This window comes from Anas acuta, unplaced genomic scaffold, assembly GCF_963932015.1.
Source record: "Anas acuta unplaced genomic scaffold, bAnaAcu1.1 SCAFFOLD_123, whole genome shotgun sequence".
NCBI classification, from domain to species: Eukaryota; Metazoa; Chordata; class Aves; order Anseriformes; family Anatidae; genus Anas; species Anas acuta.
Window position 1 is genome coordinate 52,561 of NW_027076297.1, and position 24,188 is coordinate 76,748.

A 24,188-nucleotide genomic window follows, 5' to 3' on the forward strand; every position below is an offset into this window, starting at 1 on the left:
GGACATTAGCGAACGCCTGTGTGCTTCAGATCCAAGGTCACCTTTGCCCTCAACTCAAGATACATGTTTGCATCTGTTGTCGTGAAACAATGTTAACAACATCAACAAAAAAGTTCCCTACTTGCCAGCAGCATCCCTACCTTTGCTGGGGTCTGCTCTGTGCATTTTGAAGACCGTTCCATGCTATTCAGCCCCTTCAGGGGGAAATTGATGGTTCTAGGAAAATGCGTCTTGACCTGATGCAAAGCTGTGACTCAGCACCCTGCAGCCCCCGCAACCCCTGGCATTTTACCTGCAGCCCCTCCAACAACTCTGATGTTCCCTGCATCGACTTCAACCACTGCGGTGGGACCTGAGGCCCCTCAAACCCGTGTCACTCGCCCTGCAGCCCCTCCAGCCCCTGGCATGTTCCCTGAAGCACCTCGAGCCCCTGGCATGTTCCCTGCAGCCACTCCAAGCCTGGCACAGGCCCTACAGCTGGCTGCGGGGACTATCCAGAAATCCGCTCCAGAAATACAGTGATGGCAAGGAGCCCTCCACTTCATTCTTCCTTTTTTTTCTAGCTGGAAGCATTCAGAGTTGTCAACGGAATTGGTTTGGAGGAGTAGGAAAGACAGAATTGCTGGGTTTCTGCTTTCTCCTACATCCTATCAGACCACAACATGACAGTTGTCTTTCTTTTACATACTTTTACACCTGGATCTTTCTCAGTTTTATGAGTGTGGGGTATTCCTTCTTTCTCCCTTTACCTTCCTCCCTCCCGCCCTCCCTCCCTCCCGCCCTTCCTTCCTTCATTCCTTTTGTTCTGTCTGTCTGTCTGTCTGTCTCTCTTTCTCTGGGAGAAAAGCTCTTTTTTCTTTAGGAAGGCTGGGTTTCACTAGAACATTACTAGCCTGTAAGCCTCATGGCATCACCTTTCATCTTGACTGCTAAAACTCCTTGCTCCCTACTATCTTCTTTGCCAAGATACAGCTGTCCACGTTTACTTTTCCTACTTGGCTGGACTGAATTTAAGAAGCTATCTTGCAACTCTTCCTCTTGTTGGACACTTAATCATCACACCAAATGAAAACTATTTGCCTTTCACCTCTTTATTTCAGGCCTTCTTTCCTAGTGGTCATGTAAAACCGGGAAAAAAATAGTCTACCAAGTCGGGTTTTTTTTGGATTTGATGATAAACCTGCAGACTGTTAAGTCATCAAGCACTTCAAGACTGTTTGAAATAATCTCTACATTAATGGAAAAGGAGTACTCCAAACTTCTGCTCGGGAAGAAAATCACGGAAAATGTAAACTTTGATTTTAGATGTTGAATTTGTTGCAGTGAGATCTTCCTCATCGCATGATTCTATTTGGATTTAAACCATAGTATGTATGGACAGACCAAGAGTAGGACAAGAACAGCACAGAGTTCAGCATGAAGCCCATCAGGAGCTCAAGTTTGTATTCTTTGTATTCAAGTTGATCCTTCTCTTGATGGAAGGACCTGCTTTTTGACTCTCCTTCTCTTCACTAGGAGCATGTTCCCTCTTGCTTTGGTAATGCTCTTTCTCAGTGTTTTTAGTCTTGTCCTTTCTACCTTGGCATCTCTCTGCAATAGATGAGGAGGAAAGCTTTTTAGAGCTACATTCAGTGTCACACTTGAGAGAGGAAGTTTGCCGCAATTTCTCACCACGCTCTTTGCCGTACAAAACGTTTTCTTTTGAAATGAGGTCACGTTCTTTTGATCTTCTTGGTTTCGCCATGTCTCCACTGTCATCAAATCGGTACTCTGCGAGGTATTCATCCTTCCCAGTAGATTTCGGAGGGTCCGCGACACTGCACAAAATAAAATCACATTTCTCACTTCTGCTGAAGGACGTGAAGATTAAGAGTAAAACCTTCCAAAGGCAAACAAACAAACAGAAACCTCCGGACTACAGGAACACTCGTAAAGATATGCCATTTAGAAACCTCTCCTGCGATTAGGACACCTTCTCCAGCTCCCAGAGAAAGTGTTTTTTCCCCTCGTGCTTCTGAAGCCATTGCACTAAAAAAGCAAACGCATCTGTCTCCCTCCACATGCTGCTGCTCTGAATAAGAGCCAGAAGGTTCAAAACCACTCGATTTGGTCTCCCAACATAGCCGAAAAAGACACCAGTTGAAACAGAGTTTTCTACCTCTCTCCCACAGATTTACATTCACATATCCTATGACTGCAAAAATAGAAGGCAGGGCTCAGGAGGAACAGCCAGTGTTGGAAATGAAAAAAAGCAGCCTCTTTCTTCAGAGTCTTAAGCCTATGCTACTAAGAAAAACAAAACAAAACAAGAGGAGAGGAGAACAACAGCGGGAAATTTACCTATTCTCCAGGTGTTCAATTGCAAAGCCTCCGCTGGAGGATCAACAGCTGTGAATTGAGCGTGCTTAGGAGAAATCAGATCTACGTCTGAACCACAACTATTTCAGTAGTATCACTAACTTATGTTACTCTGAAGAAGCAGTCAGCACCATTTCTATGTTAGGAAATAGCTGAACAGAGTCTGTTATTCACAGGAATTATTCAGGCAGGTTTCTTTAGGAAGGCTGGGTTTCACTAGAACATTACTAGCCTGTAAGCCTCATGGCATCACCTTCCATCTTGACTGCTAAACCTCCTTGCTCCCTACTATCTTCTTTGCCAAGATACAGCTGTCCACGTTTACTTTTCCTACTTGGCTGGACTGAATTTAAGAAGGGATCTTGCAACTCTTCCTCTTGTTTGCCACTTAATCATCACACCAAATGAAAACTATTTGCCTTTCACCTCTTTATTTCAGGCCTTCTTTCCTAGTGGTCATTTAAAAACGGAAAGAAAAAGTCCATCAACTTTTTTTTTTAATATTCAGCAGACTCTTAAGTCATCAAGCACTTCAAGACTGTTTGAAATAATCTCTACATTAATAGAAAAGGAATTCCTCAGACACACTGCGGCCGCTTACCTTTAATACACTCGTTGGATGAGACGGAGCTGTATTTCTTGCTTTCGCCTGCACTGGAAGGCTTCCCTTCCTTGTAAGGTTGTTTACTGCTCTCACTTCTGCATTGCTCACATGAAGAGCCATCTGGAGGATGGGATTCTTCCTTCTTCTCCCGCGTTATCTTCTGGAAACGAGGATCTAAGTGTTCCAAGGAGCCCTTCACTTTCCTGGTGTTTCTCTTTTTTCTTCTTTTTCTTCTCCTTTTTCTGTTTTTTTTACGCTTGCGATTGGCATTGTCAAAGTGGAGTGCACAGAAACACAAATCATGAAGTCTGAAAGAAACATGCAAGTTTAAAAGAGAAAAAAAGATGTGGCACTTGTTGCCTATATGAAACTTTATTTATTTTACCACAGGTGATGATTTGCAGCATGTCAGCTATTTTGTGGTGCTTTGTGCACACGCAACTTACTTTAGATGTAGCAAACTTAAGCCCTCAGATTGAAGGACCATAGGTCCTGGTTTGTACACAGATCATTAACAATGGCTAGCTCTGGAATACGTGCAAGCAGAAAAAAACTTTTAACCTAATCCAGAATGGTGTACGGATGTGTTTCCAACTATGTGGTCCAAAGCTAGTGCTCTGACACAATTCAGCAATAGCTTTCCTATCTTCACCGATCAACCTAACAACATGATCCCCAGCCAGCTGATGCTATCTAAGTAACTTAGAAACTACCAGAACAAAAAAAAAAAAAAAAAAAAAAAGAAGAAAATAGAGAAGAAAAAAAAAGGAGAAAAAAAAAAAAGGAGAAAAAAAATAAAGGAGAAAAAAAAAAGGAATACATGAGAAGCACCCAGAAAAGAATTAGGATAAAAAATGCGGAGTATGCTGGAATCCTTGCTTACTTGGAATCCTTCTCTCCATGTTTATCCTTAGACTTCTTTTTCTTCTAGAACTTGTGATATTTTTGCATTTTTTTCACCACCTAAAAGCTCCTTTTCTATCTTTCTGTCTTTCCTTTCTATTTCACTTTCACTACCTTCTGCACGGGTAGATTTTCTTTTTCTGTTTCCTTCTGTTTCATTTTTCTGGCGACAGTTCTCCAAATGAGCTGACACAGGTGGAAGCGCATGTCTTTCACGAGAATGTCTTCCAGAATGTTGCTGAGATACCGAGCAACGATGCAAGTCTGCTCCGGGTGTGCTAAAGCGACGTCCATCTTCATCTCTCAAGAGGGAACCGTGAGGCCATCCACTTTTGTAATGATAATGCTTATGTGACCTGCCGTAGTAAGTTGCAGTCCATTTGTCAAAGGCTGCATCGCCGTGAGAGAACTTTCTCTCTCTACTGTCTCCTGTCGCATGAGGTGAATAGTAATCATTGGAATAGCTACATTTTTCCCATCTCCGTGCTTCATCTCGATAGTATCTTTCTCTGCTCCAACTTCTTTCCCCTTTGGATCGGTAATATCTATTGCTACCTTGTTCTGATCTTCCTCCGCTGCCAGATCTGTACTTTGAATATTTGACTGCTCTTCTGCCATTCTCAGGGCTGCTTCTTTCACCAGGGAAAGATCTGCACCTGCTTCCCTCCCAGTGCTCCTGCTTGTGACACTTTTGCTCAACAACTTCCACGCTCTGAGAACACCTCCTCTTGCTGGAAGGACCTGCTTTTTGACTCTCCTTCTCTTCACTAGGAGCATGTTCCCTCTTGCTTTGGTAATGCTCTTTCTCAGTGTTTATAGTCTTGTCCTTTCTACCTTGGCATCTCTCTGCAATAGATGAGGAGGAAAGCTTTTTAGAGCTACATTCAGTGTCACACTTGAGAGAGGAAGTTTGCCGCAATTTCTCACCATGCTCTTTGCCGTACAAAACGTTTTCTTTTGAAATGAGGTCACGTTCTTTTGATCTTCTTGGTTTCTCCTTGTCTCCACCGTCATCACATTGGTACTGTGCGAGGTATTCATCCTTCCCAGCAGATTTCGGAGGGTCCGCGACACTGCACAAAATAAAATCACATTTCTCACTTCTGCTGAAGGACGTGAAGATTAAGAGTAAAACCTTCCAAAGGCAAACAAACAAACAGAAACCTCCGGACTACAGGAACACTCGTAAAGATATGCCATTTAGAAACCTCTCCTGCGATTAGGACACCTTCTCCAGCTCCCAGAGAAAGTGTTTTTTCCCCTCGTGCTTCTGAAGCCATTGCACTAAAAAAGCAAACGCATCTGTCTCCCTCCACATGCTGCTGCTCTGAATAAGAGCCAGAAGGTTCAAAACCACTCGATTTGGTCTCCCAACATAGCCGAAAAAGACACCAGTTGAAACAGAGTTTTCTACCTCTCTCCCACAGATTTACATTCACATATCCTATGACTGCAAAAATAGAAGGCAGGGCTCAGGAGGAACAGCCAGTGTTGGAAATGAAAAAAAGCAGCCTCTTTCTTCAGAGTCTTAAGCCTATGCTACTAAGAAAAACAAAACAAAACAAGAGGAGAGGAGAACAACAGCGGGAAATTTACCTATTCTCCAGGTGTTCAATTGCAAAGCCTCCGCTGGAGGATCAACAGCTGTGAATTGAGCGTGCTTAGGAGAAATCAGATCTACGTCTGAACCACAACTATTTCAGTAGTATCACTAACTTATGTTACTCTGAAGAAGCAGTCAGCACCGTTTCTATGTTAGGAAATAGCTGAACAGAGTCTGTTATTCACAGGAATTATTTACATTCACATATCCTATGACTGCAAAAATAGAAGGCGGAGCTCCGGAAGAACAGCCAGTGTTGGAAATGAAAAAAAGCAGCCTCTTTCTTGAGAGTCTTAAGCCCTCGCAAAGATATGCCATTTAGAAACCTCTCCTGCGATTAGGACACCTTCTCCAGCTCCCAGAGAAAGTGCTTTTTCCCCTCTTGCTTCTGAAGCCATTGCACTAAAAAAGCAAATGCATCCGTCTCCTTATAGCTGCTGCTCTGAGAAAAAAGGCATAGGGGCGAGCGGGGAACAGCCAGTGTTTCTCCAGACAGTGGAGAAAAATGGAAAAACATTCTATGAAGGAACACAAGTTCTCCTTGAGGCACCAACCTGCATTAGAGTGATATGCTCAGTGCTGATCATTAGTTCTGTTCGTAACGCTGGACATACAGTATGGAATTGTACTAATTTAAATCCTTCCATTAAATACTATTAGTAGACAGATAAAACCGTAACGAACTTCCAAAATGTCTTGTCTTAATCAGACTGTGCTCATTTTACCTCGTTTCCTCTGACAAGCTGTTCAGCTGGCTGGCTGTGAGGGACTCCGTGATGACTTCTCGATTGACTGAAGGCATAGCTCCAGGCATCTGCAATCAAAACGCACAAGTCAGCAGACAAAACAATACTATTTGTAGTAGTACTGAGGACTAGTCTTGTCAGAATTTCTCCATTAAATGGTAAGCAAGACCGTTTTGAGTTGTATGCATTATCTACACTTCAAAGATAACCCCAACTCACCTCCCAAAATCTACTTTATGAAACTTAGGAATTTTTATCTCAGCTGAGCTTAAGTTGACAAGTTCTAATGTAAGCTCAGGTCTGCAAATTCTAATGGGATAATACCACAAAGTCTTACAGTCACATTTGTGCTGTGTTTTCTCAGTATTTCACCTGAATTAGGAACACACTAAACACTCCCGAATACATCATAGGTGAGAAATTCTCGATGGAGCGAATCTATGTTTCAAGCAATCCATTTGTTTTAGAAAAGAACATCTCAGAAGGTTTAACAGGTTCAACTCAGCAAGTGGAATCATCAAGTTTCAGTGCGTTTTCTTTCGATTCATTAACTAACCTAATAGCACCATTTAGTGAATCGGTTTTTGGCAGCTCATGCTGGGATCTTCCTTCGTCAGCATTCTGACAGGAAGAACCGGAATGCTGCAATGTACGGACTACCTTTCCAACCAAAATTCCATTAGAGGACATTGCATTGCAATTCCTTTTAAATAAGCCCTTTGACTCCTCCTCAGATTTTCCTGAAGATTCTGCACCGTAAGGGACTGTGTTATCAGAGCTGAGTTTAGGATTTTCATTCACTGTTGGCTCCACAAAAATCTCATCAGAAACTTTTTTGCTTGTTTGCATTTGCTTCATTTGCATTACCGAATTTGTAATTGTGGATGAAGGAACAGCCTGGTAGAGATCTTCATCCTCCGCAGCACTGCTAAGACAGTCAGGCTGTGACACAGTCCGACGAGCAGGCAATTTATTGTGAATACTGGTGGTGATCTTCTGTTTTCTTGACGGATCAGTAATTGAAGGCCTGGTAATTGTCTGGTTTTGAACACAGGCCATCGGTGGCGCTGAAGATGGCCTTTTTAGGGTGACACCAGTGGTCTTTGCGTCCTCTTTTATGGATCCATTTCCATTTAAACGGCTTGAATTCTGTATTTAAAAAGAAGAAATGGCAAGATGGATTAACGCAAACACTGCATTTAACATTTTGAAACACAAAACTCTCCTACTGAGTATTTCTACAAATGGTCTTAACACCTACAAAGAAAAACACACTGCCCTTTAAAGATAAATGCAAGTCCAATAAGCGTATTCAATTCCTGCTTTTGGTTTACAGCCGATTGGAATCAAATTAACATCATCTTTGAAAACCAGCCAAACAACTTAACATTACCTGCTGCTGTTCCCAAATATATTTATTTTCCCCTTTAAACATACCCTGAAAAGCCTGAAGTAATTGTTCTGGTGCTCAGGAATAAGACACTTAGTTTTCCCTGTCTTAGCTAAAGTGACGACGATAGGAAAAACAAGTCCTCTTTTAAATGATTCGAGGATTAGTACACTCTGCTTAAATTGTCAGAGCGTAGCTCTCTGTGCTTTAGAAAGCTGTCTTGGAGGTATAAAGTAATGGAGTCGCATGGCTGCACAATTTAGCAGTAACCACTGTTTGAATGACTCTGGCTGTAGCATGAGGGCTGTGGAGAAAGCTGCAGCATGGGAAGGAAAACAAAACTAAGATGCCGAAAACCAAACTAAAAACCCCACACCAAACCCCAAACCCACTAGCAGTTTGGTGCCGTTACCTGCCCTCCCACTTCCCTGAATTACCTTAATCATATGAGAAAGAAGTCGTGGTCCCATAAATCCAGCCTGCTTACTATTAGCCCCCTGCTGACCAGGAGGGAATGAACAGGGATAAGATGGTGCTGGCAAGTAAAACGCACGTTCTCCAAGTGTCAAATCATAGCGCCTTCAGAAAAGAGCAGTGATCGTAGTTTAGTTTTTCTTTCAGCCTACTCTTGGATTAAATCCCATCCTATAATTTTAGAGGAACAGTTCATACGATATGGAAGCCTTCTCTACAGAAGGCTTCGCCAAGACTACAAACTGAAAAGGAGAGAACAGTCTTGCTACTAAGACTATCACTTTCAGAGCAATAATTCATTCTTACACCACAGATGACCTTCATTTCTCTCCTTCTCTAAATTAGCCAGCTACAGGTAACACATAGATAGCAATTTACACAAGTGCTGCAGTTTCAGGCCAAGCAACAAAAGATAATAAATGACACAGAGAATTTCAGGTTAGACAGAACTGAATTAGACAAATAATAATCTTTCCCTGGGATAGCAAGAAAAACACTTGCAAAACAGAAAAATATCAATAACAAGAAAGTAAATCTCTTCTGAACACATGTTAAGATTTGTTATTACCTGATATAAAAAAGTATGTAAGCTTGCTGACCAAGAACTCTCTTAATGTCAGTACGGACTACTTTAGCATCATTCATCTGATACCAAAGTCCATTACCAGCCTGCAAATAAAGACAACCATTTCTTTAGGTGAATTGCACGTGTTCCAAATGAAATCACGGATAGGAACAAAATACACACGTGTCAAATAAAAATATAATGAAATCTTTTTCCCTAGAAACAGTAGCTGCTAGTCACGCTTTCATTGGTTTGCCAGCACAACCTTTACCCTGTTAGAAATGCTGTTGACTTCTACCTTTACATAGCATATATAGTGTCCTGAGTGACAGCTGACACCGTGATGTACCAGCACCGCGTATAAGGCATAGAGCAGTGGTTCTCCCATTGACTGTGACATGTAGGCTCTCAGGTCCAAATACTCTGGATATTTCACCTCCTAAAGAGAGACCAAGAAGATAGAAAAATTATCCCAGAGTACTTCGTGGACTAGCCAGAGAAAAACACTTCCAAAAAACACAGACTAGAATTTATTTCTAGAATATATTTCTAGAAGATATTTCTTGATTCACTACAAATAAGTCTTCCCATAAACAATGTTTAAGACTAGAAGTTGCAGAGAACTGTTTCCTGATGAATCAGCCTTCTCAGAGGAAAGCATATGCTTCTTGTCAAGCGGGAACTTTATTGATATTAAGAGAAAGAATAAGCCATAGTCGTTAGTCTACAATTATTGTCTGAAAATATTAACAACTTTCAGCTTTGGGGGATGTCCCATTACACGATGATATAGTTGCATTACAGTGGTAAATATACCTTGTTGATCTTTCCACCTGTGAAATCTGCAAATCTTTTCAGTGATATTGTGAGAACCTTGGAAGAACGGTGTATGGTAAATCTCTTGGATGCAGGAACCATCTTTTTACACCTTAAAAACAAGCAGAGATAAGTGTTTGAAGGCATCTTCTTTTTTCGCCCCCAAAACAAACTCGTTTTAATGTCTCACACATGCCTATGCTATTTGAATGACATTTACTTGCATAATAGGTTGGTCTTTTTTCTTTTCATAAACCCATGCACTGCGTGTCAGGTTTGTTAATACAGTGAAGAAGGTAAATTCTCCCAAAACCCCGGGCATAGCAGGAACAGGAATCTCTCACGAAAGGGTATTACCAGGTTGGATGGCAAGGTACCATTTCTTGGTCTACAAAAGTGGCTATTTGAACTCCAATCCTGAATACATTCTTTCAGCTTTCAAGGGAAATACAAATAATGAAAGTGGAACAAGAAAGCCTTGGTCCCCAGGACTAGAAATTGCAAATAATCTCCAACATGGGTCGTCTATCAACATCAAAAATACAACAGAAGCACATGGTCATTCTACAGGAGGGAGACATTTAACAGTAGGAAGTCTTCATGTACTGAGCTTGTCTGGAAAGACACTGAAACTGTCTGCCATCCTTTGAAACACAATAGTTCAGTTTGATACATTGCCCGCTCCAAGGTAGGACCTACAGCGTAAGCAGTGAAAATTAGCCGCTAGCCCAGAGAACAACGGAAACTGGGCAGTTTACATCAAGAAAAGTACTGTCGAGAGCTAATAAATAGAAAGAACAAAAGTATCTCTTTTTGAATTCTGATGGCAAAATACGAGCCAGAGAATTGCAAACCCATAGGGAATGCCTCTGAACAAGACTTCCCCCCTCCAAAGAAACAAAAATCCAAGTGTTTTATAAACTTCCACAAAACTCGTAAGTAGATCCAAAGTTTAGAGGTAGTCCAACAGAGTCATGCAACATATAAAACTGACATCTAGGATTAAGACCTAATTCGTCAAAATCTTACTCGCTACATTTATAGCAATTCTCTCCACCCAGCTCTTCAGGTTTCACAAAGAGTTCCAGAGCTCTGGTAACAGATGAAACCGCCTAGAGGAGCGAGAAAGAAGAGCGTAAAGTCACCGTAAATTCAAAATTCCAGAGACGTACTAGTGGTTTATAAGAGAATCTTACTAACATACTCAAGCGATCTACTATGAGCACTGTGAAGAAGGAGGCAGAAAGAGCATGCTCAGCATTGACCTCACCTGGAAGTCATTTGACTTCGGAACAAATACTTTTCCAGTAGCCTAGACAGCATCTATAGTGTGCTTTGTCATCAATACTGGGGACAAATTCATCAGTCTAACAATTAGATGTACATTGGGGTAGAACAACAGAGAAGTATGACAGCATTATAATTTTTGCAGAAAGAGAATTCTTTCCCCTTAAACCCAATGCAAATGTGGAGACTATTTACATGGGTTCCACAGACGGACAAAGTCCAATCCACTTCCTGAGCACCACCAAGCTCTTACGTTTTAACATTATATGTGGTTTGGTTTTTTAAGGTAAACAAGTTTAATTTAGAAAGTTATGCATGTACTTAAACATCATGAATTATATTTAGAAAACATCTTACCTTTATATCCAAAGCGATATCAAGAAATGCCTCATACGTATCCGAAACTGCTTTGCAATTCAAGCACTTCACTGGAAGCAAAATATAAATGCTTAACCTTATGTGAAGGAGACTAACTGTCCAAATTCAAGTTGTTGACAGATACTACTTTAGACAAACTACAGACTGCTTTACTACCGACAAAAGACACAGATCAGTTCTAAGGACAGGAATATTTTTTAAAGTACCTCTCGATCTTAGAAATCCTCCAAATATTTGATGAATGATAGTGGTAGCTTGAGAAGATCTGTCCAATCTGGAAATAAATTATAATCAGACCTCAGAAGATTTAAGGCGCACAGTTAACTCTTCAAAGAGTTTTATGAAAACTAAGGATGATGTAGACTTTCGTTGCTGATAGTAAATAAGGCACTAAAAGGTGCTAGAGATCATTTTTGATAGTAAATAAAGGACTAGAAGGTGCTAGAGAATGTATGAAAGTGAACTTGTTTATGCTTACTCGGTGCTTCCATTCAAGCACGCTTCCTGTATAGCATCAACAGTATAGCACAAGAACTCGTGTGCGTCTTCTTGACTGCCAAAACGGAAATGTTGTCCTATTCCTAAAGAAGAAGATGATAGTATTCACCTCATTTAAAAATGAAATCATTCTTCTATTTCTAAAATCTCTCTTCTTTCTAGTGTTAAAACCACTTATACACATCAAATAAGTATTTGAAGATTACAAGCTATCGAAAAGAAACACATCTGAAGCCACTTACGACTGAGATTACTGATAACATGCGTAGGCTCGATGGCATCAACAGTGCAACACAGGGCCTGGTTAATGTGAGTCTCCATTGTGCACATCATGCAAAAATCTTGTTCACGACCTGAAGAGTGAAAGAAGAAAGCATCCCAGTCCAGCAAAATATCCATAACTACAAACAAACATCTAAGTAAAATTTAAACTATAGATACGATATCCACTCTCCTTGCTACATTCTATTCTCCCAAGATGCCAATGTCCCAACAGTCTTGTAACATTTCATTTCACACAACTTTACAGAATAAAAATATCCACTAAGCCTGTATTCAAATGCATTTTGTGATGAGAAATCTAAAAGACTACTGCAAAGTCACATTTGTAAAGGCTGACAGGAATGTGAACTCCACAGGCTGAAAAACGTATTACTCTCTAAAATTACTACTAAATGCATTACTGTCCAATGCACTTCATTATTCCCACGAAGCAATAAATGATCCTTTAATAAATACATAAATAAATAAATAAATAAATAAATAAATAAATTCATTAAACAAACATAGTGCATTAATTGCACTCCATATGCTATTCGGAGCCCACTGCTAATACAGTGCTCAAAGCCAGCTTCTACAGGTAAAATCAGGCAAATAAGTTTGTCTCAGAATCACTGCTGTTCTTTCACCTTCAGAGCTGTCCAACAGATTCAAAATACTCTTAGAAAGTACTCACATGACTGGCCGTGCTCGAGAGAAAGCATGTAATTGGCAAGTGGGGGTGTGTAGGTCAAACACTGTAGAGTAGCATTAAGAAAACATGTGTTGCCAAGATTGTACAGGCCAACTCCAACACTTTGTGTTTCTCGCCAATCCATACAAATCTTCTCAGGTGGAAAAAGAATGCTCTGTGGTGGAGCAATTCCATCATTAACGACTGCAAGAAAGTTAAATTTAAAAAGAGATTTTGTTTGTTTGTTTCTAAGGAAGGTATTTAAAAAAATACTATTCTGCAGGAGCACCTAGAGGAGCTAGCTACAATCGCAGCCAGAAAAACTTATTGCAGACAGCTTTAATACCGCCAAATTCAAATTGGCTGGTCAACACAATGTTTTGGGGGAAAAAAAAAAAAAAAAAAAAACTTTTGTCAACCATTTTAATTTTTCTAAGGCAAGGCTAACTGCCATTCTGTTTGTAGTACCTAATGCCAAGTTCCTCTCCATCTATAATCTTTAACCTGATTAACTCAACTACTGTTTTTTTCCTTATTATAACTTAAACCACAAGCTTAGACTTGAAATTATACGGAAAAAAGGTAAAAAGTAGTAACGAGGAATGACGGTATCCCTACAGATACCAGATCTTTTCCTGAGCAATGTTATCATTCAAAAAACGTGTGAAAAATGGAAGCTGTGAATAGCAACAATCAAACACTTTTCTTTGCAAAACGGAAAAGACATGGATGAATCTGTGCATTACAAAAAGCTCCCCATATTTCTCTGTTGACTGTAAATATATCAAAATTAATTTCTGTAACATCAGTCACTTCAGCTGCCTTAGGGGATTTGCTTTTGAAGTCTTTGTTCACGCTAGTCCCCTTCTCTATCAGTGCAACAAGTAAGAACTGCATTTTCTACTTTTGCTTTGAAGAAAATGGAGTCAGGATAAAGCTCACGCTTACTTAGATCTCTTGGGGCAAAAGCCTTAGATTTTTCAGATGATCTACAGTAAAAAGCACCTCCACGTCCTTGGGCCACAGAGACTTGGCTTGAATCTTCTGCAGGCGGTATCTGGCCCCAGTTTGCGGTGCGTGACATCAGTATTTTAGTACTTGGTTTCTTGGATTTGCCAGACCGCCTTGAAGAGGGCTTTTTAGACTTTGAAGATTTGGGCTTCTTAACTACGGTCATTGTTGACATCTGCGACAGAGACAGAAGTTCTGGTTGACGTAAGAATATCAAGAAGCATTCCAAGAAGAAAAGAGTAGCAGAAGTCCTGTCACTTAATCTCAAAGAAACAGCCTTAAGAACTAAATCGCTGGTATGAATGATTTAAAAAGAATCTCCAAACTAAACACACAAAGTGAAAATTTCCATCTAAACTCTATCGGTATTACTTTTAGCTTCTGCAGAACTAGTGGCTGATGCCATTTCTTTCACTTCCGTAGGATTTTAATCCATTACAACTCTGGAGTCTTTTTAATATAAAAATGTAGAAGACATTCTCTGAGGGGAATCAGTTATTTATTGATTTCCAGAGTTGCACAATTATCTGTTAATTATTACCTATGATCTAATAGATAATTGTTGCAATTATCTATTGCTGGCGTTAGTAATGGAACACTATTACTTCACTGCCTGCGTTTTTCTGTTTCGTGTGCACAAAGGTACCCAGAACTCACTGCTCCTTTTCTTCTGTCTTTCCAGGGATCGTCCTCTACCTCACTGTCTACTGCACCAATCATGAGGGGGTTGTTGTTATTCTATAATGAGCCTAGCTTTTAAATACACCTTTTCTGGGCGTCACTTTGTGATAGCAAATTAATTTGTGAGGGCTCCTCAGTCTACATCATGTGGTCGCTTTTTCCAGGTGAAAAAGCGGAGCCGTAAGTGGCAGTACACTAAAGCCCTGGCATGTTGAGATCCAAGAAGAGAGATGTTTGGCCCTCCTTCTCACTCCTGGGAACCATATACCTCAAAACCCACAGAGGATGGCCTATATCTCAGAGAAATCTTGGGAAAGGAGAGCATGAAGAGCACGTTTGCAAATTTATTTCTCCCTGGGCTTCTTCTGCTTCTCCAAGAAATACAAGTTTGAATAGAACTTTGGCAGCAGTACTTCTGGTGTTTTACTCCTACCACATTTAAAACTCCTACAAAAAACTGAAACGTTAGACTAAAAAGCAGCTCTTTCCGTTCTGCTTTGTAAAGTTGCACGTTTTCCTCATGCAAAACAACAGGGCAATGTAAGCTAGAAACGGAAATGCTGAATGTAAAACAAAACAAAACAAACCTCAGCCCTCCAGGACAAAAGCCAATAACTGCTACAAAGTCCTTTTTAAAATGCTGATTAGGTTTCAAGGTGATACCGCTTTAAATAAGCATAATTGTGTGTCCGTAGGCAGAAGCTGAATAATGACAGGATGAACTTCTATACTTCATGTTTTGTTACTGTCTTACTGTAGCACACAGGGACTTGTTACCTATAGGGAAACCACTAACCTAATGGAGGGTTTAAAACATAAGCTAGTTTGTTATACCAAAATGACTGAGAGAACAAAGCATAAAGTGCTTTCAGATTTCTAGCACGCCTTGATTGCTATCCATTAAACTTCAGACACGTTAAACAAAACACAGTAAATAAGAAAACTCCTAGTCCCACAGCTGGCAAATTATGTGCAGAGGTTGTAACTAGAACTTTTTTCCCTTGACATTTTACATTTAAGATTGATTTTAAATCCATTCTATACACACTTTCCGTTCCTGAAAAAACAATACGCAAACCTGAAAAATGCATTTACACGAGAAATGAAGTCGTCCTTGTCCGATTGAAAGACTAAGGTGACAGCTCCTGGGCTCAGGGATTTTCAGATAAGCTCTGATCTTCACCAGTGACAGCTCCTTTTTTCGGATTGAAAGAGAAAATGTTTCAGCAACACACTGAAAACACATTTAAGGGACAAGAAACAAAATCAAGACTGCAGTGAGAAGGAGAACAGAAAAACAATACTGGGGAAGAAGAAAGGAAAAGGAAAAGGAAAAGGAAAAGGAAAAGGAAAAGGAAAAGGAAAAGGAAAAGGAAAAGGAAAAGGAAAAGGAAAAGGAAAAGGAAAAGGAAAAAAGGAAAGGCCTTGATCTTTATACTGACCAATGAGATAAGCCTTACACATTTTTAAGTTTATTTTTGACAACTGATTGAGGCGTTACCAGGTATTAAGTACGATTCAAGAGCAAATATTAACACTAGAAAGAAGAAATCCGATCCACCACCACTTTTTCAAAATACATCCATTTCTAACATGGAGATAACGTCTCTCTGACAAGGTAGTAGAAAAACTGTAAATACCGACAGAGCTTCCTCTCCCGATGTTCCATATACATACCGATGCTGTTCCTACACCTACGCTCTGAGCATAAATTTATGTTGACATGAGTATCGGGTGTTACTCCTCTCTTTGTTTGCCTTGAGAGACACACCTCTTGTCCACTGAAAAGTAAACTCAAGATTCCAGATCAGTTAAGACAGTTGCTATCCCCCCATTCAGAGTTCTGCAGCAGCACTGTTCAGATGTGTTTAGCAGTCTCTTTAGAAAACGTTATCACTTAGGACCTGCTTCTCAGTAGGTACACGTTTGGCCTCCGCTTAGCGGAGAGTCAATCCCAGCTTAAGCTTTCGTACAAGAGCCCCTTCACGAAACGGACTTGGGCCCTGACATAACTGAGCTTAACCTTTAACCTTGAAGCTTCCTTAAAGAAGGAAGCAGCACCCAGGCCAGGAAATAGAAATTAATTGTCACTTTACCCTGAAACGCAGTGAGCTATTCTGTGCTGGCAGGATTGCTGCCGGGCTGGCCGACGAGGCGGCGGGCAGCTCCCCGGGGCCACAGGGCCTGTCACAGGGAGCCGCTGGGGGTCTCCAAGGTCCGGGAACAGCAGCAACAGCGGCAACAGCGGGGACAGAGGGGACAGCAGCAACAGCAGCAGCCACCTCAGCCAGGGCCGTCTCCACAACCGCCAAAACGGCCTCGGAATGCTGCCGAACTCGGAGCTCCAGCGTGACGCCTTGTGAACCTGGCCGCTGGAAGGACCTGCTTTTTGACTCTCCTTCTCTTCACTAGGAGCATGTTCCCTCTTGCTTTGGTAATGCTCTTTCTCAGTGTTTATAGTCTTGTCCTTTCTACCTTGGCATCTCTCTGCAATAGATGAGGAGGAAAGCTTTTTAGAGCTACATTCAGTGTCACACTTGAGAGAGGAAGTTTGCCGCAAGTTCTCACCAGGCTCAGAAGACTCTTTGCCGTACAAAACGTTTTCTTTTGAAATGAGGTCACATTCTTTTGATCTTCTTGGTTTCTCCTTGTCTCCACTGTCATCAAATCGGTACTCTGCGAGGTATTCATCATTCCCAGTAGATTTCGGAGGGTCCGCGACACTGCACAAAATAAAATCACATTTCTCACTTCTGCTGAAGGACGTGAAGATTAAGAGTAAAACCTTCCAAAGGCAAACAAACAAACAAAAACCTCCGGACTACAGGAACACTCGCAAAGATATACCATTTAGAAACCTCTCCTGCGATTAGGACACCTTCTCCAGCTCCCAGAGAAAGTGTTTTTTCCCCTCGTGCTTCTGAAGCCATTGCACTAAAAAAGCAAACGCATCTGTCTCCCTCCACATGCTGCTGCTCTGAATAAGAGCCAGAAGATTCAAAACCACTCGATTTGGTCTCCCAACATAGCCGAAAAAAACACCAGTTGAAACAGAGTTTTCTACCTCTCTCCCACAAATTTACATTCACATATCCTGTGACTGCAAAAATAGAAGGCGGGGCTCAAAAGGAACAGCCAGTGTTGGAAATGAAAAAAAGCAGCCCCTTTCTTCAGAGTCTTAAGCCTATGCTACTAAGAAAAACAAAACAAAACAAAACAAAACAAAACAAAACAAAACAAGAGGAGAGGAGAACAACAGCGGGAAATTTACCTATTCTCTAGGTGTTCAATTGCAAAGCCTCCTCTGGAGGATCAACAGCTGTGAATTGAGCGTGCTTAGGAGATATCAGATCTACGTCTGAACCACAACTATTTCAGTAGCATCACTAAATTATATTACTCTGAAGAAGCAGTCAGCACCGTTTCTATGTTAGGAAATAGCTGAACAGAGTCTGTTATTCACAGGAATTTGTCAGGCAGGCTTCTTTAGGAAGGCTGGGTTTCACTAGAACATTACTCCGCAAGTCCCTTCTATTCCTTTTCCCCTTAGAATCTGGGGTTGTTTCAGCTAAAAAGGAGGGCAGAAACACTCTCCGTAGGTCTCCACCATGTAGTAAAACAGCGCTGCGTACCTGGTTAACCTCTGCAGCCACCAAAGCATTTCTATTTGCAGCAGTGTCCTGACCCCAGCCTCTTGCTGAGCTCCGTCCTGTGCTGCTCGGATGCTCCCGCTGCTCAGACACGGGGGCTTAGAGAGCCACCGGGCCAGCACAAGCCCCCGAGCTCACTGTCAAACTTCACTTTTGGCATCTTTCACTTCACCAGCGCCGCCGGACGAGGAGCCCAGCAATGCCTTACGCCGCTCCGGGCTCACCTAAACACGGGGCAGGAAATTCAGATTCAAAGCTGCGAAGGTTTTTCTTAGTGAAAGCATGGAATGAGTGGCCATCCGTGACTAACCTTACAGGAAGGCATTCACTTTGTGAATGCTGCAGTGAGTGAAGACTGAAGGCGTTTTCTGAGTGACCTAAGGAGAGCCCTCCCCGAAAAGCAGGACGTTTTATTGTCTATGTAACATCTCCTTTGAAGGCTCGAGCACGAGATACACCAAGTTTAAAGTCTCAAGACACGGATCTGCCACCACAGAAGCAATACATTTCATCTACTAAGCCTAAATACCGTATTTTGCCTCCTCTGTAGGTTTAAAAAAACACGGCCACGCTTGAAGGAATGCATTCTCAGATATTCTACGTATTTACAGTGCTTTAATTAATACCACAGACATGTTGTGCTGTTGAGGGGAATTTGCAATTACATTTTCATTTCCAACCAAACGCAGCCTGACACAAATTGGGAGCAACAGGAACTAATCATCTGGAAGCCGGGATATGCATCATTCGCCATTTTCTAAGAAAATGACAAAAATATAAAACCCCAGCAGTCTGAGAACGTGAGCACTGAGGTAAAGGCCTGATCAAACAAACGCGCACAACTATGATTTGTCCTTTTAACTCAGCAAAAGTCTGCAAACTGCCATGGTAGCAAATGAGGAGAAGGAGCTGGTATTTACAGAAGTTGCAGCTGAAGATTCAGATAAACCATTCGGGTCGATGCTCCCTTCCTGCAGGTTTAAGCTGCGGTCACATCGCCTATTTCAAACCCTTTTGATTTCTACCAGTCACCCCAGATCCCACCTATTCTGCACGTTTTCCAATCAATGAATTCACTACATGATTTCTGGGGCACAAGAGCAGGCCTGGTGAAGAGGAGCATGCCTGGTGCCATCATTCAATCAAATCAAAAGCGTCCAGGAGAAGCCTGGGGTGTGGTACTCACAGGGAATGTTTGCGAGCGGCCAAGTTCAGCAGAAGAGAATAGGCAGGACTGGAAGCCCAGGGGAACGAGATGCATCTGTTGTTGCAGGCAGCCCCAGCAAAATGTTACAGCTTCACTAGCCTGGGGCATGATTCCCCCCTTCCCTTTTCACAGCCAAGTACAATATTAGCTTGCCTTTTCTTTTTTTTTTTATTATTATTATTATTTTTATTTCTTTTTGCCATCGTCAGGCTGAGGCCGGCTGAGAATATTTTGTGTCTAGACTAATAAATGTTTGTGAGGATTTTGCAAGAGCGGCTTATGGGAACAGAATCCACTTTTTGTTTTCTGCTGGAGGAAAAAAAATAAAATAAAAATAAAGGAGGAGCATTAAAAGCAACCAAGCACCCCCGTGCATTTGTTTGAAATTGCATATTACGGTGCTGCTATTTTATGTGCAATCAATACATAATTTGGAAGAAAAAATGCTTTTAAAATTCAGAGCTATCCCTGAGCAGCTAAGGTTCTCTTGGAAACTGAAGGAGGAGTCTGAAATTATTGTTCTTTTGTTTGCCTCCCCCAGTGGGAAAGGCAGCACACAAGTAGAAACCACTGTGCTTTGAGGCGGCATGAACCATTAAGAATAAAGATTCCTCCTCCCCCTCCCCCTCCAATTAAACATGAGATATTAAAACTGAATCTAGGACAAAGGTAAACTAAACAGACTCCTTCCTTCCCGGGCAGTCAGTGGGTTAAATCAAATATCAAAGGGGCAACATCAACCTTATAATTTCCTCTGCCGAAATTAAAAAAAAAAATAAAGGTAACTTCTATTTTGCCTGCCCCGACCCCAATCACATCGCCCGAATGGGTGCAAACTGCTGGGATATGTGAGGGCCCAAGCCTACATTTTCCCTTTTTCGTATTTGTTGGAGGAGGGCGGGGTATCTCCAGATGAAATGGCTGACCGAGCTTTTTATTTCCTCGCTTTGGGTGGAAATGACTGAATCTTTCCAGGCAGCGGAGCAGTGCTCGACCGACTCCCTCGGCCTCCCCGCGTGGGAAGAGCTCTGCCGGGAGCAGCCCGCTTAACCCTCAGATGCCAGCCCCATCAGGATTAGGTCCAGCAATGGGATGTTGGCTCCTCTAAGTGAGGACGCATCCTCTCGAAACACATACACAGAGATTTAAATGACATATTCCCAAGAACACCTGCCTATTCTTTCAGCACGTGTGCAAAGAGTAAATTCATTTTACTTCGTTCCTCTTTTTCTCAACTCTCCCCTCCTTCCTCCGGAAGGAAACAGCCAAGCAATATTAGCAGGGCCTTCCTTTTCCCCTGGTGGAGTCCAAGAACGCGAGAATTGAGAAAAGCGACTTGTCAGGAATCAAGTTTAAAAAGAGTGTTTGTGGACTGCGAGGTAAAATACCGGAAGCTGTAATCAGAAACACAACTTTGAACTAAAAAAAGCTTCTTTCCATTGTAAATTATTCCAGTTAGTGAAATAACAAATTAGTTCTCTGCTCAGCCACAGCCTCCTCCACCAAATTTAAGTAGAACCTGCAAAGAAGTTGAAGTTGTAAAACATTTGTCAGATGCAAGGGGCAGCGGCTTCAAGCTGTGGGTCAAGAAGGCCAAGACACCCAACGAGAACCTGCAACACCAAGTGGCTTTCTGGAACGGCTCCAAACACAACTGGAAGCCTGTTGGTTTTTTTGGAAGTGAGCTCTTCTGGACCTGTTAGGTGCAAGCAGAAGTCAAACTTTCAAAGCATGTTTGCATCGTTAAGCTCTCCATGATCCATCTCCAAGGTCTTCTAAGAGCTAGTAGCAACGTGGTCAGAGTTCTTGCCTGTTTTTCCCTTCACGTTCTCCCACGTCAGCAGCCGTGTGCTCCCTTTGGGCTGACTTCCAGAGCTGGGTAGAAAGGATCCCCTGGAAGCAGAGATGCTGCTTTATGCAACACCTTGCAGCTCACTGCACTCTGAAGGGTACACGAAAAGAGGTGAGTGGTCCTGGTGTGGTTCCTTCCAGCTCTCAGAAAGGCAAGAGAACTGGAAATGAACCATCAGCCAAAGGGAGGCACGGCGCAGCCTTACGAAATGCCATCTGGCTGCTACAGGATAAGGAAAGGAGGCATTTTTGGTGGCTCCCATCTCCACAGAAAAAGAAACAACTATTTATGCAGCAGAGTGGTTGGAGTATTTCAGGAGGTCCTGAGCTACCCCAAAAACCAACAATGAAACCACAAACCAAACCGAAACCAAACCAAACTAACATGATGGACTGCAATAAAAGATGAACATCAGAATTAATACTACCAATGACAATAAAGATGTTGAAAACTTGAGTCATCACATCCCTTGTGTAGACTGCAGGAGGAAGCACCTTTAGTGCCTGATGTGACAGTGTCAGAAAGTTAATTAATAACACCACAAAACTGGATTCCTGTGAGCACACACTCGGCAAAGGTGATACAACCGACAGCCGGACTTGAACACTGATACTGGTACCTGACTGGGAAATAGCGAGGAAACAAAGGGAGGAGGGGAAACCATGCTATCCTGAAAATTGCATCACTTGTTTACAAGTCACTGGCAACTCCGAGGCAAACCATCTCGGGCATTTATGGATCAGTGACCTCACGTCTCTGGTACAGGACGGAGAGGGAATACCGACTGTGAGTTCACAGAAGGGAACAGCGTGTCCAGGCCCTCCTGCACTGCGCCAAATGTGGTCAGAATGTCCCCTCCCCTCATCACCCCAAAACTTATCACGTAGGACTTCTATTAAACAGACCCCAAAGAGCTCGTTCTGTCAATTTTGCAACAGGCTCAGCATTTCTCAGAATTAGAGAGGCTAATTTCTTAATATACAAAAATACTGCATCTGGCACAGGGGAATTCTCAGCTAGACTTCAGCCTTGAGACACAAAGCGAAACTGACCATAGAAATAGAGATTGGCCAGAGCTCAGCCACAAGCGAGTATGCCTCGGTTATATTTATTATGTGCAAACAGAACTAGAAAAACAGTTTACACTGACTTGCTGCTTTAGAAGTTAGTTCCATAAAGATGGAAGAAATTCTCAACTCAAACTTGAAGAAAGCATCAGACTTCAAAACCAGTTGTAGATCTTTGAAGTAAGACTGTTATGAATTCAGAAGTCACATCCAAACAAAAAGATCATTTATATTAATGGTAACTAGATTAAAAAAAAATTAATCCTGTCCCTCAGGCTTTGTAAGTGACTGGGGAAAAACAGCGCAAGGATAGTAATAAGCCTAAGTGAAACACCACAAACTGCTAAGGGAAGCAAAAGACCCAAGGAAACAGCCTTTTTGGTACATTAGGAACAAAAAGAATCCTAACAACAGCACAAAGTCCATCACTCGACAGAAATTCTTCAGCGTAGAGAAATTTACAAAAGGCAGAACCATTCAAAAGCCAGCTCTAACAGGCTCCAGGGACGCGTGGACACGCAGCGATAAACATCAGTTTTCCCAGTAATAACCAGCAGAGATAAATGACGACAATTACGGCTAGCAAACGGAGCGCTGGATGCAGCTGAAGCAGGCACAGGTCATCGAGGGCTTGGCAAGAGAAGAGAGAGCCCAGGAGAGCCACAAGAAGCATTCAAGGAGTAGGAAAGCCTCACAAAGAGAATGTTCGCCCTACCTCCAAGTGTTATGTCTCAAACTTGTCTTTTTTAAACAAGCACAGTGCACAGGTGCTTTACGGAAATGCAGAGGGCTTTTTGGCTGAGGAAAGCTAGTAGGACTGCCAGCCTGAAGTTAGCAGTCACCTCGTTTAGAAAAAATGGCACCTCCTTCTAACGAGCTCCGGGGAACCCAATTAACAGCGTAACTGGAAGAGGCTGCCTTGCCGGCAATGTTTCAAGACGGTAACAAATGGGTTTTCTACTTAATGTCTGCTTGTTCGGGGAGGTTTGGACTTACAGCCTATGGCATTTGGGTCCTGGGGTTTGCCTCATACAGGTTGTTCTCCACAGCTGGACCAGGTTCCTCAGAGCACCCACCAGCTCCTGGTGCGTGAAACCCCTCTGAGCAAACACCAACGCAGCACAGGCTGCTGCTTAACACCAGCAGCGCAGCTTTCCAAACTCCCCTCTCCTTTCCCCCTCCAGCGGGCTGCTCGTGTTCACCTCAGGCCTTCCACAACAAAGCCCCCTTTGCACGGATCGCCGTGCACTTTGACAGCCCCAAGGCGCTCTCTGGGGCGCCTGTCCCGGCTGGGACCACCACCTCAGCCTTGACTCACCCTTCAACGAAGCCAAACTCCTCCGTCAAGCCTGACGGGGAGCCCCAGCACCTACCGGGCAGCGCTGACAGCCGCAGCCTCTCCGCTCCCTCAGCGCCCCGCCGCCGCCTCCATTAGGCGCCTCGCCCCGCCAGCTGCCGATCTCCAGTGCCGGGCAGCACCTGGGGGACAGCCGGGCGTCAGGGCGGCCCCCGGCACCGCAAAAACCCCTGGCAGGGCTGGGGACATGGCCCCGCTCCCCTCCCACCGCCACACCGAGCGCGTGTGTGTATATATAGAGGGGGGGGGAGCCCGGTCTCGGCTGGCTCCGTCCCGTTTCAAGGCATGGAAAGCGAAGTTGCTCGCCCTGCCCGTGTGCCCCCCATACCCCCGGCTCTGTCACAGCCCAACCGCGCCCCGTTCCCCCCTCACAGAGCCGGGGAAGGGGTGCTCGCAGCCGCCCCTCTCCTCAGGGCCGGCCGGGGGAGCGCCTCGCCTTCTCCCCGGGGGTCTCCCGTGGCCGCTTGGGGTCGCCTCCCGCAGCCACCTCGCCCCCCTCTCCTCTCAGCCCCGCCGCCTGCCTCCTCCTCCGCCGTTTTGCGTCTCCGGGAGTCGTCCGCTGCCGGCGGGGTGGGCGCTGAGCCGTCGCCGAGTCCCAGCTCCGCCGGCCGCCCGGGCCCTCGCCTCGCAGCACGCGGCGCCCACTCGCATCCTCCCGGCGCCTCGCAGCCTCCCCCCCCCGTCCCCGGGAGGGTTTGAGAGCCGGGCAGGGCCAGGCAGCGGCGGGCCGCGGTGCCTCAGCCTCCCCCGGCAGGGAGCGGGGCGGAGCCGCTCCGCCCGGCAGGCGGC

At 43.4% G+C, this 24,188-nt stretch overlaps 1 protein-coding gene across 1 annotated transcript; it reads right to left on the reverse strand.

Moving 5' to 3' along the window:
- Positions 1–1,455: 1,455 nt before the first annotated feature.
- On the reverse strand, positions 1,456–23,511 carry LOC137849262 (ubiquitin carboxyl-terminal hydrolase 42-like). The gene is given in 21 exon segments (XM_068668787.1): positions 1,456–1,590; positions 1,672–1,817; positions 2,960–3,270; positions 3,846–3,916; positions 3,918–4,938; positions 6,194–6,282; positions 7,082–7,363; positions 8,042–8,183; positions 8,647–8,747; positions 8,942–9,082; positions 9,460–9,571; positions 10,489–10,571; positions 11,104–11,174; positions 11,331–11,398; positions 11,603–11,705; positions 11,865–11,975; positions 12,578–12,778; positions 13,523–13,760; positions 15,345–16,753; positions 16,835–16,989; positions 23,416–23,511. Coding segments are annotated over 19 exon segments (3,594 nt in total). The 5' UTR covers positions 15,513–16,753; positions 16,835–16,989; positions 23,416–23,511.
- Between the last annotated feature and the right edge of the window lie 677 nt (positions 23,512–24,188).